The sequence below is a fragment of the Trichosurus vulpecula genome, chromosome 9, assembly GCF_011100635.1.
Source record: "Trichosurus vulpecula isolate mTriVul1 chromosome 9, mTriVul1.pri, whole genome shotgun sequence".
NCBI classification, from domain to species: domain Eukaryota; kingdom Metazoa; phylum Chordata; class Mammalia; order Diprotodontia; family Phalangeridae; genus Trichosurus; species Trichosurus vulpecula.
The window spans coordinates 28,740,143-28,759,891 of NC_050581.1; the positions used below are offsets into that span (position 1 = coordinate 28,740,143).

Genomic DNA, 19,749 nt, shown 5'->3' on the forward strand with positions numbered 1-19,749 from the left:
GGGGGGAATGGGAGGTGTGAGAAGAAGGAGATGAGGAAGGTGGGGGGGGGAAGGGGGCAGGGGAAAGGGGGAGGGAGAGGAAGCTAACGAACAGCCAGTCTGCTGGTGGGGGATGAAACGGCCCCTAAGTCTTCTTTCCACCCCCAGGTCCCCACCCCCATCTCCCAACTCTCGTCCCCACCCACCCGTGCCCTTAACTTTATCTTGCCTACTGTCCAAATTAACCCGAGCAAGCAAAGCGGATCTTGAGCCTTGAGCAACGGGACGATCTAGAGGTTCCCCGCCCCTCTCCTTCAGCGTTGCACCGAGTCGCGCTCCTGTGTGCTTGCGCGCGTGTCTCTGTGTGTGTATAGAAAGAGGAGTCTGTTGCTGCAAGGGTTAGCGCAGAGGAACCGAGGTGCTGGGCCTCTAAACCCGGGCAAGAGAATGATTCGAAGGGTTAGAGTCACCATCCGCGTGGGCAGAGCTTGTCGACCCCACCGCATCAGGACTTTCGTGGCAAAGATAGTGCAGGCGCTGTGCCTGGCATCAGCCAGCAGCAATCAAGCGTTACCCTTCCAAGTGCTGCTGATAGTGAGGAGGAAACGTGATCGTGGAAGACCAGGTAGGCAAAAGCCCTGGAGAGAAGCCGTGAAAAAGAAAAGAGGTGTTTGTGGGTTCGTCTGATTGACAAATAACTTATCCTTAGTACGAAATTGAATAGAGGCTGGAGACCTACAGACAGAAAAGAAGTCCCACTTCCACCCCCTTGATGCCTTTTATATCCTCGTATCTTTTTTTTTTTTAATCTGAGTGCCTTTTCTCAGGATATACAAAGCCCTGTTCTGCCCAGAGCAGGTATCCCTCCCCCTCTCCCAGGCTATTCACATGGGAGTTATCTCAGCTCCTCAGTAGGGAATTCTATGCTATCTTAGTGATCTGGGACTTCCGAATGCCCAAGAATGAGTGGGAGTCTGACCCCATTTAGTGACGGTGTATTTAGTCCCCTCGTGGTTTTCTGAGTTTGTTGTTGTTGTTAGCCATGAAAATTTGTTACAGTCCCAACTTCTTCATTCTTTCGAGGTGGCGCCTTTTACTAGCATTTCCCCCTCCCCTATTCTAGAAATTTTGGAGGGAAATGGGAGCGAGGGCACCTAAAAGATTTAACTTCCCCGTAACCCCGACTGCCCAAGTGAGACAAACCTCGAAGAACTTTTTCCCCCCTGAAGCTGTACACATCAGTTGTCAACCAGCAAGAGCCAACTTGCTCTCAGGAATGATTTTGTTTTAATCAGTCTGTTTTCAGTGGTACTCTCGATCTTATGTTTTATTGGGATCTCATGTTTTGTGCCTGTCCCTACGTTATAAATAAGGAAGGGCAATTGACCATTTTAATTTGACGATCTCCCGTAACCAGTCAGATTACAAAACTACAGAGCAAGGAATTAATATGTACTAGGCCCATTTAGTCCACATGTTGAAGGCAACATGTTCGCCATCGAGGGTAATACAGCTCATTTAGAAACTCATTTGGAAAGGAAATTTTAGTCAGGATAGGAAAGCTCCTTAACCTGTCTTTGATTATGAAGCTAAAAACAATGATGTCAACCCAATAATGAGGCCTATTATTTGAGTGACTTCCCATGTGGTAGCTATCCTTCCCCATTTAAAAAAAAATTATGTAAGAGCAAGAGGCAAAGTCGAATTTGGGGTTTGCTTTATTTCATATAAAAAATTTATTTGATCTTTTTTCTTGTGGAAAATAAAGTTGAGGTTCTTGACATACAAACAGTTTGATCATAAGGTTTTGAATCTCGAGCAAAAAAAGTGAGATCCTCACAACTATTAGCATACATGTCTATATGTAAAATCATTTGATATGTGAGATAAATTTACCCTTTGGAATAGGTTGAAACCAGAATGAATATAAGGAAAGGGGGAATGATAGCAAAATGTGCATCATTCTAGTGCTTGGCTTCTTTGTTTAACAACTGAGAGGTCCTACTTCCTCTTTCTAGTTGTAAATCTGTATATGAAAATACACAGTTATCCGTTATTGCATGTATAACTTAAAAACAATATAATTTTATTTCTGCATATGTAGATTATAGATATGGTATTTTATTCATGCATAATTTTAAATTAATGCACTGCCAATTATAACCTATTGATGTTCAAATAATTCCACATAAGAGACTAGGCTGCTAATGGGAATAATATGATGTAGAATAAGAATTGGACCTGTGATTTCATCCATGTTGGGAGTTCCTGGTAAGGCAGTGCCTCTCTGACGAGTCAGAATCTTCTCCGCTACTCAGAGAAATTTAGAGAGTTTTCTGGAGCACTGAGAGGTTATTAAGTGACTTATCCAGAGTCATACAGTCTGCATGTGTCAAATGTAGGACTTGAATCCAAACCTTTTATTCTCCAAAGCCCCCTCTCTATCCACCACACCATGTTGCCTTTGGTAATATTGTGTATATATGAACAGACTATGTTATATATTGCAACAGTTAGATATTTTAGATATGTAAAATATGTGTATGGATTCTCTTGGTGAAGCATTTGTGTTTAAAATTTGTTTTAAGACAGTACGATAATGTCTTCATTTAAAAGTATGCAGAAGATTTTTTTTGGACTTTCAGCAAATATATAAATTATGAACTATGTTTTATTGGTTGTAGCCAGAGTTTCATATATGGAAAATTCACACATGTATACATACGCAGAGAGATAGACACTTCTGTAATGTAAGGATCTGTATTTCTCTAGGTGTAGATAGTTTCTCCACTGATGAAGATCATAACCTCTCTGCCATTTAGTTTTCATGAGATCCTTTGACTGAAAAAAAATCATCACTCTGAAGAAAACCTGATGATAAGTTTATTGCATTTAGGTAGAATGCTTGAGATGGAACAGACAGCTCATTGCCAAGGCTGTACTAAAAGTATTTCTAGTGTACTAGGACTGACCATTTACCAAAACTGTTTGAAGGATAAGGTCTTCATCAACTAAGGGTCCTCCACAGCAGAGATAAAGCATTACAGTAGGCCTTTAGTGAAGGTAGATAGGAAGATATAAATAGATATACATACTTTAATGTCTACATTAAAGACCCCATTTCCCCTGTGACATCTCAAGTAGATTTGTAAAAGCAACAACCAAAATACAGTGCTGAACACAGTATTAAATTTAATTCTGTGATTAAATTACATAGGTATATATACTAATGAACATCACATACACAAATGTGTATTTCACATAAAACACTAGTTTAGATATGCTTTATATCTTAAGCATACAGATGTAAATGTATTCATGAAAATGTTAGGAATGCCACATGCATTTTAAAAGTCAAGTAAGTAATCATGATTCTGAGATATTTTTTGCAAAGATAAGTTTTATGTGTCATATTATTGAGAGATACATACATATATGATATAGTAGCTTTTATAAGTGTATATATTATTTTCCTTACAACAAAAACACAATTAGTAATTATTGCATTTTATGTGAAAGGTACACAATACAGTCATTATCAATATAAGGCTCAGAATTTAGAAATATATAAACTCATGCCATTTTGGGTACACAATTTTTTTACATAGTACCTCTCAGGGTGAACATGACAGAATCTAGCTTTATAAATATAAAATATATTTTATGAATTGGTAATATATCACTGAAATGCCTTGTGGTGACGGATAATCATATGAGTACACTATGATCATTAAGTATAGACCAGAGTCATTGTCCACAGTGCTTAAATCACAGGTTAGTTAGTAAGTTAGGCTAGCGTAGAGGTAGCCCCCTCTTCTTTTATGTATTCTTCCCCCATTAGAATATAAACTCCCTGAGGGCAAGGACTGTCTTTGCTTTTGCTTGCCTTTCTATTTCATGCAATTAACACAGTTTCTCGCACTCAGTAAAAGCTTAGTAAAAGTTTTATTTAACACTCCCCCTTCCTTTCTCCACTCCCCCCAGGATAAGATTTTAAATATGTTGTATTTCTCTAGAGGAATTGATACACTTTCCAAATCACTTGCCATGCACCCGTTCAGACCCTGGAGCACTGTGATACCATGGGGAAAATACCCAAATTGAGAATTAGTGGATTTTGGCCCAAATCAAAGTTTTGCTTGTGTGACCTTGAACAAATTACTTGACCACTCTCTGCCTTCAGTTCCCCAGAGGGAGTTGAACTAGATGATCTTTAAAGTTCCTTCTAGCCCTAAATCAGTGATCATTTAGAAGAAGCAATTCAATCTCTAATGGTATGTTTTATAGTCTATTGTGCAGGGTTGACTAAGCACTACACTTAAAAAAAAATTAAATTGACAAAAGTAATCTGTATAACAAATAAGCCTACATATCTACTTAGAAGGAGTAAAGAGTAAGGGGGAAGGGAAAGGGAAAAGACTCAAAATGCTGAAAAAATAAATCTAGGGTACACACACACACAAACACAAATCTAGGGTACACACACACACACACACACACACACACACACACACAAATCTAGGGCGCACACACACACACACACACACACCCTTACAAGTAGCTTGACCGTGAAGGCGTCACTTCTCTATGACCAGTCGAGCTCTCCAAAGGGAGTTCTCATACTCAGGAAATCGTAGAAGCCTGACATAGGTACATTTAGACACAGATTTCTTCTTAATCCGGAGGTAGGACCCCAAACTCTCTAGTGATAAGTGAAAGATTAGGTCATTGTAAAGCTGGTTTTTTTGTTTGTTTGTTTTTTGTAATTAAGTTTAAACTTCATCCTCAGAGGCCTGGGAAGACAGCGAGACTTCTAGAATTGCAACTGTTTACTCCCTCTTCAGGTCTCTGTGAATCATCACTTTTTTTTTTTTTTTTTTTAAGGATCTACTCAATTTACTCTCTCTTCTTCCGCCTAAATCCTTAGCAACCGCTTGGACCTACCGGTCTGGAACATCATCCCCCATCTACCCCCTGATCCAGGAGCGCCGAAAACGCTGGGTGATGTGAGCTCCCAGTTAGGAGAATTCCCTACCTGTACGTCATGGAAAAAATGCCGGAGACTCTTTACCTCTTTTGTTCCACTTTTTTGCACCACTCCTTTCTTACGACGTGATCAGTTCTTCTGTAGCAGACTCCACCAGGCTGTCTCCTCCCCACCACCCACTGCTTAACGCATACAAACGCACACCCAGAGCCTTCCTCAGGCTCTCTAAGCCCTGAGACTAGAGCTGTCAACTGAAAGCGTTAGCTGTAATTGTGCATTCTCCAACTTCGACCCCTTCTTAACTCCCATTTACATTAGTTTCTCTCTCCTATGGCTGCCTTACTCTCTTAATTTCACACTAAGGGCTGTCACCCTGGTTTTGGATGTTCAAAGTATGTGTATCTATACCCCACCCCTAACACACATACACACATGTATATGACTGTATGTGTATGAAACAATTAGCTCTCTAATGACCTTTGCAGGAAAAGATGAGGAGAAGACAATGGATTCTGAACCTTGTTTGGGGCCATTTTTATCTTCAGGTCTGGCTAGGTCTCTGAAATGACAGCAGGTGCATTTCCATCATTCTCCTGCTTTTCCTTTCCTTTCTGTGATTTTGAAAAAGGAGAGATGGAAATGGAAGAAGGGCTGATCCTCTAATAAAAGGTGACAACAGGCTATTGCTTGTTTCCTGTGATATAGACTATTTTTTTTCATTATTTTCTTTTCCCATATTAAAAAAAAAAGTTTTCTCTAGATAAAAGTGTGAAAATAAGAACGTATATCAACTACCTTTACCTTGTGAGGGAGACAAGACACATCTTTAAGAAAAGTCTTAAATCCATTGCTCCCAATAAATGGCTAGAGGTGGGGAACTATGAATGTTAAACTTTACATGTGTTGTCAGAGCTGCTTAATATGTTGACCTTGCTGAATTTTCTTTTTTCACTTTAAAAATTATTTGATACAAGGGGCTGGCTCTCTGGGGAAGAGGCGGAGAGAGTTATTTGAAAATTAATGATATAAAAGCCAAAAAAATCAACATTTTTATTAAGAAAGAAAATTCTCACCTCTAATAGTCTACCTGAACCATTGTATGTTATCTGCCTTTAGATGACAACTTCAGTTATGATGTATTCATTTTCATTAAGCTTTGTATTAAAATCCCCAAAGTAAAAACACTTTTTAATGAGAGTATGTAAAGATCTTTGGATTTGGAATCAGAAGAGCTGAATTCAAGTCTGGCTTCTACATCTTGCAAGTTTGTGTTACATAAGGCAGTGACTTAACCTCAGAGGACCAAATACATAAAATGAAAGATTTAGATGTTATGATTCGCAAAGTCCCTTCCTGTGCTTGAGACTATTGTTACTATTTAAAAGAATGTAAAACTAAAACTTTAAAAACTCTGTGGGTTCTAAAGTACAAAGATGCATTTTTACTAATAATTACTTAGCTTGCATGAAAATTGTTAAATTTGTTTGGACTAGTTTTTTAGGTATTCTGGCTTACAAATTACAGTAAAAATAATTCATATTGTCAGGGCTGTGTTAAAATATGTTAAAATGTTTTTCTATATGTAGAAAATAATGAATTGATTTTTGTTTGAAAATATCACTTTGTTCTTGCTCATCTTCATCATAATAACCTCTGTTTTTGGTTTTGGTTTTTGTAAAGGCTTGGATAATGTGTTCTCCTTCACCATCCTTCTCTGTTCCCCACCCCCATCCCCACTCCTGCCATCTTCTCTCCCATCCCCTAACCACAAAAAATTTTTCATTTTTTGCTCTGGGGAAAAGTTTTAAATGAATGCTCTGGAAATACAGAGTTAAATGTAGAGGTTCAGAGTTAAGCCGTACATGAAGAGAACTGAAAAGAACCTCTTCTAAATAAGTTATAGATCTGTAGGGGAATATAAATGGAGTCATTCTTTTATGAAAGTAAAAGTAGTTTCAATAAAATTTCTTATCTTCACCATCACTGTCTATTCAAGGAGATAGTTTTCTTCTGTCTTGGTTATACTTTTAATTATGAGAATATAAAGGAACAATAAAAATGGAGATTATGTAATTTTGTTTTTATTTCCTTTTTGTTTCAAAGTGTATCATGTTTATAGTGTAAAATATTAATGATAATATCAGAGACATATAGTGGCAGGGGAAGGCCTCTGTGATAGTGGAGGAAACATTTTTTTGCTCAAAGGATAACCTTTATAATTATGTGTTCACTCATCTCAATCAGGCATGTTGGATTCTAGATCAAAATAACAAACAAAGGAAAGAAAAGGCAAAACCTGGTGTATGAATATCCATTTTCTGTTTTACAGAATAAGTGAATTTCCAGATAGGACATGTATGGACCTGTCATTTTGATTAGAAAATAGTACCTTATGAGAGAGAAGGGGAGGGGGAGGGGGGGGAGAGAGAGAGAGAGAGAGAGAGAGAGAGAGAGAGAGAGAGAGAGAGATGGGGGAGGGGAGAGGAGAAAGGGAGAGAGAGGAGGAGAAGGAGGGAGGGAGGGAGGCGGGGGGGGGGAGAGAGAGAGACAGACAGAATGTAATTATCTACAATAATGTTTTCATTTGTGTAATACATTTCAAATGTAGTCAAGTACATTATGAACTTAGATAGGAGATATAAAATTTTTAAAAAGGCCAAAAATCATGTTTACTAAATGTTACAGTAAGGCTACAGAAAATGAGACCTGAGTAGAATCTAATACTAAGAGAAAACTGATCAGTCTTGTGTATTTCTGCAACACACTGACAGAGAAAGAACAAATTAATATAATGTAAACTAAAGGATAATTTACAGTTTCAAAAAACAATGAAAACACACAATCCTTCCAAAGTACAAGGCTAATATTTCTTGTGATTTGTAGTCTTGATCATTCTGTGACAACATCTCATTTAGTTGATCTATTCTAAAAATCTACTTATGTTTTGCCTCCTTTCGGTGCCACCATTTTCTTGCCTCGTGATTCTTTTTGGCTGCCTGATGATCTGACTCAGCACTTATTCAATAGACTTTTCATTTCACTACTTTTTAAAGAAACAGAGTCACTCAGAAAGCAGTCGCTTCCCCAACTTAATAATCTTTCTTATTCTGTTCATTGTATTATAAAAATTTGTTTACTATGAATATGTGAAAAAACAAAACAAATACACAACTTATGCACTTGAAGTATACTCTGTGTATATTCTGGGTGTTTCAAGTTGTGTTGGTTTTTTTTTTTTTTTTTGCTTTTTAGTTTTTCAAAGAAACCTATTTAAATTAGCATTTTCTTTTCAGAGTAAATATTTGGAAGGTAGGTTAGTGTGGAATCACCAAGCTTGGATGGGAATATTCACTTTGTCATTTGCTTGCTGTGTGAACTTGTTTCACCCCTCTTAGGTTTTATTCCCTCACCTTTAAAATGAGAATCTTAAGGTCTCATCCAGCTCTAACATTCTGTGATTAATGCACATTTTTTACCCTCATGAAATGATTAGGCAAAGCATGCTCGTGGTTTTTGTATTCTGCTTATGGCTCAAATTTTAAGTAACAGCTTACCTTGTTTCAGTTTTCCCTTTGCCAATAACTGATGTGTTTAGCCTAACCATACAAACAATACCATCTGACATTTATGTAGTATTTTATAAAAGACAATATCTGCATTATCTCAATTTCCCCATCTGTAAAATGATTGGGTAGAACTAAGGAGCTCTAAAGTAGGGGACAGAGCTTTGATTAGCACAGTAATCCAACTGTCAGAAGTGGGTACTAATCCCTGTCCAGTACAACTAATAGTAATAGATTTTTAAGAGTTTAAAAAATACAAATGTACTTAGGACAGTGAGCTTATCAGTTGCTAATAGCTTAGTGTGAATGATCACATTGATTTCTTCCTAGTGCCTAGCTGAGATTAGTTACATGGGCAAATTTTGTTTTGATTTGGAGCCAGGGTAGGCAAGAGAAAGTCAATAAAGCTGGATCATGGGATGAGTAGGTCTGAGTTAGGGTACTAGAATAGGGGATTGGACAACAAAAACACAAAGTGAAAACACCCATGAGGCCCTAAGAGATAAAAATATAACAAAGAAAACTGTCATTCCCCTGAAATAAGTCATCTTGGCCCTACCACAAATGTAGTAGTTTGTTAATGCCTAGATTAGAAATACAATCAAAGCTGGTTGTGAAATTAGACTCATTTTTAATCATGTAGGAATTCAAATTTATTTTTAGAACAAATGTAAAAAGTGATAACTAACAATTATATTTTAATGGAAAACTACTTTGTAATACTTTAAAATTAATTAAACATTAATTTACATTGTTTACATTACATTAATTACATTGTTTCCTTTAGTTGTATAGAATATTCTGAGTATAACTTCTGACTAGTACTCAGAATGCTAATCCCTTAAATGTTATTCTGTGATTCTAGGTTGCTATTAAAAGTAACTGTAACAAAGTGGGAAGAGCATTGGCGCTGAAGTCAGAGAAGCTGGTTTCAGATCTCATCTGAGACTTACCACCAGTGTGACCTTGGCGAGTCATAATCTCCCTGGGCTTAATCCAGTTAAGTTTTGCCTTGTCAAAGTTAGGTGTTCTGAGTCAGTTTAGTGTCAACAGAAGCATGTGCTCATGACCACTGCTGTCACAAAATGAAAAGCTATCAAAATTATTCATTGACTCAAGTAATTTAATTCCCACTGTAGCTCTTTGGGTTGTCTTGGGTCTTATTTCTGCCATTTGACATCATTTGATCTTATGTAAGTGACATAACCTCAATGAACTTCAGTTTCCTCATATACATATAAATTGAAAGGCCATTACTAGATGGCTTCAAGATCCCATCTATGTATGATATTTTATCATCTAAAATGGAATTTTATAAAAATTGATGGAATCCAATTAAAATTAATATTTCATGTAATTCTAATTGATACTTGGTTTTTAGACTGTTCTAAAATGGACAAAAAGAATTAGAAATTATGGGATAGATTTCAGGGGTGGGATGGTAAATTTGGATGGGGAAAAAGTACAGTTTTATTTTTACTACCCTTTGGTTTCTTTTGTAATTGTAATAGAGGTAGCTAGGTGGCACAGTGGATAGAGAACTGGGCCTGGAGTCATAAGACCTGAATTCCTATCTGGCCTCTTGGACACTTATTAGCTGTGTGACCCTACACAAATCACTTAACATCTCTCTTCCTCGGTTTCCTCAACTGTAAAATAGCATCTACCTCACATTTTATAGTGAGGATCAAATGAGATAATACTTGGAAAGCACTTAGCATAGTGCCTAACACATAGTGAGTGCTTAATAAATATTTGCCTCCTTCCTTCCTATGCATTTTATTTGATGCATTTAAAAATGTTATTCTAAGAACTTCTAAAGTATGGTATGGTTAAAGATATGCACACAAAAGATTAAGAGGTAGATACCTCATTTATTCATTTGATAAATCAACATGACCTTATTAAGCACCTACTACAAGTCAGGCACTATGATAGTAAACATTGATTGAATTTTCCAATTAACCAGAAATTTCTCAATAAATTGTTTTTATTAATCTTTGTTATAAAAAGGGTTTCCAAAATACACTGTCCATTTTCTTATGTTAGTAAGTAGAAAAAGCAGACTTGGTGTGGCATAGTGGATAGAGAGATGGCCTGGAAGTCAAGATTTTAGTCCAAATCTTTGACACCTACTAGCTATGTGACCCTGTGCAAGTCACTTAATCTTAGCAGTACTGAGGCAACTTTCTATAACTATATAATTGATAGGTACTGAGGTAGAGGGTAGAGGGAATTTCCTCATCTGGGTATACCCCATCTGTAATTACAGGTCTTGTCCCTACATAAATAGAGCATAATAAACATACCTTTAATGATAAGGAGTACAGTATTTCCTCAGTCATCATTAGATACTCCAATAATAATAATATAAGGCTGTAGGTATAGAAATCTAAATTATTACACAATAATTAGGCTATTCCTTCTGTCCTTTATCCTCCTGTTTCAACAATTTGGCTAGCAACTGTTGTGGGGGTGAAAGACCAACACAAGCCCAACAACAAGAATGCTGCCAAAGCACAGGTTCTTTTGATCTGCTTTACTAAGGAAAGCAACACTAAGGGGTTAATAAGCTTACTTTAATTCAGCATACAAATGCAATTCACTTAGTTCAGGTGAAAAAGCCAGCACCCTGAACTTCAGAGCAAATACAAACAAATTACAAACATCGACAGACAGACCAAATACAATTCATAGTTACCAACATCTAGGTTCAGCCCGGGAGCTCATAACAAGGGCTGGCCCAGAGTCACTCGTGCCACCATGGCTGTGGGTCAGAGCTCTGAAAAAGAGAAAGCCAACCCCTGGTTTTATATCTTTTTCAGGGTCAAGGGTGAGTCACACATGCGACTCACCCACATGACCTGAAATTGTCACAAAGAGGCAACTTAAACCCACGTGGTCTAAAAGCCTCTGATGTCCCAAACATGCCACTCAAACCCGTGTAAACTAGGCCCTCCCCTGAGGCAAGGAGGTCACCAAGGACTCCCAATCTAATCAAGGAAACAAAGGCCAAACTCTTCAAGGGTACTTGGTTGAACTGAGTGCTAAGAGCCCATTTTGACTGCCAACACACCTCCTCAGTCACCCTAAAAGAAAAGTCATCTTTACCAATGGGCTCCGAACAGTAGGGCTTTAAGGGTCATAGATTTAGAACTGCAAGGGCATTTGAGGTCATTTAATCCAATCCCCGTATCTAAAGATGAGGAAACTCAAGCTAAGAGACTTGCCCAATGACATATAGACAATAAGTGTCAGGATCTAGATTCAAATCTAGGTTCTCTGAGTCCAAATTCAGCACTTTTTCTACCTTACTATACTGCTTTTTTGTTCTGCTACCAAATAATTTCTCCATCTGCTTGATAATGCCTTTGGCTATTTTAACAGCTATCCTTTCGTAGAAACAAATTATTTAAATTGGGATAATATCTGAACTGAAACTAATGAACACTCAATTATAATCATTCAACAAATTTAAATGAATCAGAACCTTTACTATTTTAATAGAGGGAAGGTGTTAAAGATCAGAAGAGCATTGAATAGATTAAGGGAGGGGAGGGGCGAATTTCCTCTCCTTCCTATCTACTAGAAAAGAAAATGAAATGTTATTGTACTCAATAATATCCCCTGAGGCTAAAGCTGCTTACCTTTGGGTCTGTGTGTAGTAATAGTGCCCATATATATTATGTTTTGTCTAGGAAGATCAAGGGAAACACTGATATTATATGGACAGAAGGCAAATAAGAGTCATCATAGTATGGTGGATCAAGTATTAGACTAGGAATTAGGAGAACCCTTGCATTTAAATTTTACTGCTAGTAAATAGCCTTTTTACCTCTCCATGACTCAGTTTCTTCAACAATAAAGTGAGGTGATAATACCTTTAAAATCTATTTCATAGGTTTATTTTGAGGTTCAAATGAAATTACTTATACAGGGTGTCCCAAAAGTCTTAGTACAGTTTTAAGCTATTAAAGCTTTTAAAATGCACTAAGACTCTGGGGATTCTCTGTATAAAGCACTTAATAAATTTTTCAAAGCACTATGTAATTGTTGGCTATTATCATTATGCCTTTAGTCCTCAATCTGTCTCTATTGGTTCCTTTCTTGTTGCCTGTAAATCAAAGTAAATCTCCTCCCATGCAAAAAAAAAAAAAAAAAAAAAAACAAAACCTCACTAGATCCTGTCTATTGTCTCTCCAAATTAACAATGATCCCTTCATTGCTAAATCTAATGTCATCTTCCCAGTCTTCATCCTTCTTGATCTCTCTGCTGAATTTGACACTGGATTCTGCTGAATACCCTCCCCTCTTTGTGTTTTTCTGACAATGCTCTCACTTAGTTCTCCTGGTACCTGTCTAGTTGCAACCTGTCAGTCTCTTTTGCTGGATATTCATCTGTGTTACACTACTAACTGTGGATGTCCCCCAAGGATCTGTGCTGTAAACTTTTATCTTTCTAAATTCTTTCCTAAAGGCTCAGTTATCATCTTTATATAGATGATTCCCAGATTTATATATCCAGACCTAATCTCTCTCCTAAGAGACTTTACATCACTAGCTGCCTCATGAACATTTTGAAGAAATTGTCTAGTACGTATCACAAATTCAGTATGTCCAAAACAAAACTCACCTTTACTCCCAGAAACACACCCTTCTTAATTTCCCTATCACTGTCAAGGGCACAGTTATCCTCCTAGTTAACTAGGTCAACAACTTTAGTGTCATCTTCAAACTCTCAACTCTTCCCTCAAGTTTATAATTGTTTACCAGATCTTGTCCTATCTTTCTTTGCAATATATCTGCAATATATCCCATTCTTTCTGCTCTCCACTCAGAGAGCACCACCTTAGTTCAGGCTCTTATCACCTCTTGCCTAGAATATTGCAATAGCTTTCAAATTGTTGTCCCTCCTTTATGTCACTCTCCCCTCCCGTATATCCTCCATATAGCTGCCAAAGTAATTTTCCTAAAGCATAGGTATGAATTGTTATCCCAAAATCTTAAGTCTTTACACTTGTCAAATACATGGTTATTGTATTTATTTGCTCCTGTAAATTGTGTATCTACTCTGTTTCATTGATCTATTTTTCTACTTAGCCAGTACCAGATAGTTTTGATAATTACTGCCTTATAATACAGTTTAAGATCTAGTACTGCTAAACCTCTCTCCTTTACATTTTTCATTAGTTTCTCCCATATTCTTGACTTTTTGTTCTTCTAAATGAATTTGTTATTATTTTTTATAATTCAATACAGTAGTTTTTTGGTAATTTAATTGGGATGGCATTGAATATATAAATTAGTTTAGGTAAAATTGTCATTGATATTGGCCCTGCTTATCCCTGAACAAGTAATATTTTTCCAATTATTTAAATCTGATTTTATTTGAATAAATTTTTTGTGATTTTGTTTACATGATTCCTGGGTCTGTTTTGGCAGGTGTACTCCCAGGCATTTTATACTGTCTAGAGGTCTAGAGTTCTTTTAAATTGGGTATATTTTACTATTTTTTGTTTGTAATGTATAGGAATGCTGATGATTTATGTGCATTTACTTTCTATCCTGCTACATCCTTATATGTGTGTATACATATATGTGTATATATATATATATATATATATATACTTTCTATCCTTACTAAAATTATTGTTTCAGCTAACTTTTTAGTTGTGTCTTTGGGATTTTCCAAGTTTATAATCAAATCATCTGCAAAAGACATAGTTTTATTACCTCATTCCCTATTCTCATTCCTTCTATTTCCTTTCCTTCTCTTATTGCTATTGCTAGGATTTCCAGTACATTACTGAATAATACTGGTGACAATGAGCATCTTTGTTTCGCACCTGATCTTACTAGGAAGGCTTCTAGCTTATCTCCAGTATAAATAATGCTTGCTTATGGTTTTAATTAATTTTTTTACCAATTTAAGGAAAAATCCATTCATTCCAATACTTTCAAGTGTTTTTAATAAAAATGAGTGTTGTACTTTATCAAAAACTTTTTCTGCATCTATTGATATGACCACATGATTTAAAAAATTTATTATTGATATGATCAATTATGTTAATAGTTTTCCAATTTTAGATATATATTTATTTGTGTCTAATGGTAGCTATCTCTAAGGCAGGAAAGGGGGGAGGCAAGAAAAAAGAAAAAAAAAGAAATTTACCTGATAACTTTTGTATATTTAAAAGGAATAGCAAGTTGTACATAATAGATTTACAGTTTAATATGCAAATATCTTTTTAATTATACTATGTTATAAAAATGCTTTTGTTCCATAAATTAAAAGTAAAATAAATAAATGTGAAAAAATAAAGCATATGTATGACCATGTCACTGCCCTACTCAATAAACTCCAGTGACTCCCTATTAATTCTCAAATCAAAGTTTTCTCTCTTCTAGTTGATGTTTAAATTTCTTTACAACCTGAAATTTCCTATCTTTCCAGTGTTTTTACAGGTTACTTCTCCCCAAATCATTTTGTGATCCAGCCATGCAGGCCTTTTTACCGTTCCTCACACATTAGGCTCCATCTCACATCTCTGTGCCTTTTAACTAGCTGTCCATCATCTCTGGAATGCTTTCTCTGTCTCACTTCTCGAAATTCAAAGTTTTCTTCAAGATATAACTTTAGCACCATCTTCTTCTATGGGAAGTCTTTCTTATTGCACTCCTCCCTGTTCTGCTTCCTGCTAGTGCCTTTCCCTCTAAGGTTATCTTGTACCTACACTGATTAGACTTTTTTATATGCTTATTTATGTGCATGTTGTCTGTCCTGTTATAAGCTCCTTGAGGACAAGAAATTTTATTTGTTTCACTTTTTTAATCCCCAGCCCTTAGCAGGTAAGTCACCAGAAGATTTGTTTAACACAATTCCACTGTGCTAATTAGGTGGGATTTAACCCAGCTTTCTGAAGGCCTTGCTGTTCAGATCATCCACTTGCAACCAAATTTACAAATTAATATGACACTTTACTTATACTGCATAGTCTGATAACTGATAACGTGCCTAAGAGGAAACAGCTTCTTCAGCATTAAACTTGGAAACTTAGCCCGTAAAATGCCCCTCTCCCTCTTCCTCTCCCTCTGCTTCTCTTTCTTTCCCCCTCCTCCCTTCTCTTTTTCCTCTTTGCAAAAAAAGTAATTTCACTTTTTTAAAAAGGTACAGGAAATGAGTGACCATTAGAAATAATATTCTATATCTAACCATGACACTGGTTATTGAACTTGAAATGATGGGATCTTTGTGCATTAGAAACTGTTCTTAGACATCTTTATAGAGGACAAAAAATCTTGGCATGGTCTTACATGCATTCTAATATTTAGGACATCAGATTTCAAAGAGTTCAAAAAAGTACAGGTAAAATGCCATGGACTAAAATTCTCTAGAAGTCATATCACAAAAGAATAGGAATTTCTCAATAAAGAAATAAGGACATAAGGATGAAAAAATTTGAGAGAAGATCAACAGAATCTTGGCTCTAAAGCCAGAAGGGTCCTCAGAGGCCATCTGATACAAAGCCCTCATTTTACATATGAGGCTCTCAGAATGTAAGGGATTTTTTCAAGATTGCACAAGTAGTAAGCCTCAGGGTTGGTATTTGCACCTTTATTTCTGAAGCCAATACTCTTATTTGATTACGCTACATTAGAGAACAGTGTTTTTTAAAACTAATATGGATATAAAGAGAACTAATTAAACAACTTAGATTTTTAAAAAAACATGTACATGAAGGAAACAAGGTAGATAAAGGAAGATAACGTTAAAAGCAAGAATTGTATATGGGTATGAAGTAAGTGATACAGTAAGAGTGCTGTAAGAATTGTATCAGAAGTGCTAATGCTCAGAATGAGCTGAGGATAGGCTGTTCAAGAAACTTAATGACAAGAAAAAAGGATTTTAAGCTTTTAAGAGAAAAGAAGAGGCTCAAAGAAGAGAATGGATGAGATGATGGTAAGAGACAGGGCTGTTCAAGTCTTACTGTGTGTGTGTTTGTGTGTGTGTGTGTGTGTGTGTGTGTGTGTGTGTGTGTGTTCCTCTCAAGGAGAATTATCTTTGGACTGGAAAGAACAGAACAAAAATGATTGATGTGAAGTTAATACCCTGCATGGGGCTGATATTAAGAGAGTACCTAGCTCAGCAGTCAACTGACTGTCCTTTGGCTCCACTCACCATTTCTGTGATTGTCCAAATAAAATATCCTTCCCTAGCCACAACTGTCCTATACATGTTGCATCTTTATATTAGAATGTGAACCTCTTACAAGTAGGGATTAATCTCTGATTTTTTTGTGTCTTCAGTGATTATCACAATGCCTAGAACATTATAAGCATTTAGGCATTTAGCAAATTTTTTCATTCATTCATTCAATGCTAAAGCTATACTTTACCTTTATTTGCAAAGCATTTGACAAAATCTCCTGATAGAGACATGTGAACAAAATTAAGATAAATTTAGATGAATTTGGAACTAGTTCAATGTCTACATCCAAAGGAAAATCTCTGGATTTCTCATCATGTGTGAAGGACCCTAGTGGAGTACCTGTGCAGTTGATCATTATTATCAAATATTTGGTTGAAGATACAGATGATATTCTTATAAGATTCTTATGTGACACAAAGCCATCATTAACAGCCAACCTATTAGATGAAAAAGTCAGGATCCCAAAAAGATCTTGACAGGTAGAATTTTGAGCCAATTCTAACAAGATAAAATTTAATAGGGGCAAATTTAAAAATTAACTCTTGCATCCAAAAAAAGTCAACTCCATCAGTACAGAATGGAAGAAATATGGCTATAGCCATGCATCTCAAAAAAAATCTCAAGTTTTTAGTCACTTTAAGTTCAATATGAGCCTAGTAGCTAATGTGGCAGGTTAAAAACAACCTGCATTCTTATGCTACTCAAAGAAAGTAACTTGAAATTATGTGATACTTGTGTAGTAGAAACTGTTCTTAGAACTCCTGATAGAGGATAGAAAATGTTGGCATGGTCTTACCTGCACCCCAGTATTAGTTCTACTGATTTTTACCAAGTCGTAGTTCTACTACATTCTGCCCTGGTAAGATCATATCTGGAAAATTTCATTCAACTCTGGACACAATATTTTAGTAACAGCATTGATAACCTAGAGAATATCATCCTTCTATCAAGAGGACAACTGTGCAGTGAACGACTTTGAAATCATACCATAAGAAGATCATTTGAAACAAGTGGAAGGGATTAGCATGGAGAAGAGGATGCTTTTAAGAGTCATGACAGCTCTCTTCAAGTATTTGAAGGTCTTTCATGCAGAAGAAGGATCAAACTTATTCTGCTTAGCCCCAGAGAGCAGAACCAAGAATAATGAATGCAAATGACATAGAGGAAGATTCTGGCTTGATATAAGGAAAACTTGCCAATTATTAAAGCTATCTATGTCTTTTCCTCTCTAGATCTCAAAGGATTCAAATATTATACAGAGACACACATATATACCTCATTCTAAGAAAATCTAATATACAAAAATGGAAACTTTGGAAAATGCTTTATCTCTTAACAAAATTTACTGTAGCATTATTTTAGGTAGTATTTTTCATGTGTATTAAAATTAAATTTAACACCGATTTCAGGAACAAACATATATTTTATAAATTGAGGTATACCTCTATTTACTCTCACAATAACCTTGGTAAATAGAGATAGGTAGTATCATTTTCTTCACATTTTTAGAGCAGAAAAAAACTGAGACCAAGAAAAGTTAATTGGCTTTTCCACAATTATATAGTAAGTAAATGACAACAGTGGAAGAAGAAATTTTATAAGTGGAAACTACAACTAACAACCTTTAAACATTATTCTGATGAAAAGTGGTGGCTCTGGAGGGAGAAGAATCATGGGGAGCCTTGTAATAGACATATCTAACATGACTGAAAGATAAAATGGGACCCTATTCTTGTTTTATCATTTATCAAAGGGAATATTTGTGATATGACACTAAGAAGGAAATTGAAAATGCACTTTGTACATCATTAACAGATGCTCTCTAGGCTGGTAAACAATTCTTCATTAGCTGTGGCATGTGCATGTTTAGTGTAACAAATGCATATTTATATTCGGATACTATTCCCTCCCCCAAACCACCTTCCTTGTATCAAGCATTGCTAGACATGAGAAATCCTCAAGGAGAAGCAATATTTGAACAACTAGGATTCTTTTTAATATAAAGATATATCTTTTCATCAGTGACATCTATTTAAAATAAGCTATTTTTCTGAGTTCCATGAACTATACTTCAAGTCTAAAAGTAAATCTTTTCAATAATTAAATCTGATTCAGCTCTGGAGGTTTTCGATGACATTTCCTAAACCTGTGTTTATATAACATCATTTTGACATCACTATCTTTTTCTAGAAGTATTTCTCAGCTGGCAGCAAATGATCAAGGAGGAAAGTTGTGATCAAATTGTTCAATATTATGAACAGTTCTGGGTTTTCTTAAGTGCTATTTTGTTGGTAATATAATAAATACTTCTCTAATACCATCATCAAGAGCATAACATCTTTAAATACACAATTTAACTGTTATTTGGAGAGAATTAACTGTCAAGGACAAAGGAGATCTGTGTGGGGCACACAGAGAAAGGACTAAGAAGTTCCTTTCTGAGAGAATGAAGCAGGTAACAGTCAAGGAGAAAAGTGTCTGAAGGGACATTTTGGGATAACTTAATTTAACCCTTATCCTCTGAAAAAGAAATCTGGAAGAACATTCTTTAGAGATGGAACACCTTCCTGAGTACTGTGCTTCTTAACTTTGCGAGGAAGAGTTTAAAAAGCTTTGGTGAGAGTTACTCTATTCAAAGTTTCTTCCTCTTGTTCACGAAGAACACAAGGTAATTCTGGTTACATACTTTATTCATTGTGCTACATTGTTACTATGCATTTGTTTTATTATTTGCTACTATCATAAATAGTTTAAGTCTATCAAGAGGGGCAGCAAGGTGGCACAGTGGATGAGTTCAAATGTGGCCTTCAGACACTAGCTGTGTGACCCTGAGCAAGTCACTTACCCTTGTTTGCCTCAGTTTCCTCATCTGTAAAATAAGTTGGAGATGAAAATGGCAAACCACTCTAGTATCTCTACCAAGAAAACCCCAAATAGGGTCACAAAGAGTAGAACATGACTGAAAACAGCTAAACAACAAAACAAATGAAACCAAGGATTTAGGAGGGGAT

General features: G+C 36.0%; 1 protein-coding gene across 1 annotated transcript in view; it reads left to right on the forward strand.

Annotated features, from left to right (window-relative positions):
• Window positions 1-238: 238 nt before the first annotated feature.
• Window positions 239-19,749, forward strand: part of LOC118831388 (cyclin-dependent kinase inhibitor 2A-like) — a 31,369-nt gene continuing 11,858 nt past the window's right edge. Inside the window, exon 1 of the mRNA XM_036738709.1 lies at window positions 239-604. Within this exon, the coding sequence (XP_036594604.1) occupies window positions 427-604 (178 nt within the window). The 5' untranslated portion in view covers window positions 239-426. The remainder of the gene's footprint in view (window positions 605-19,749) is intronic.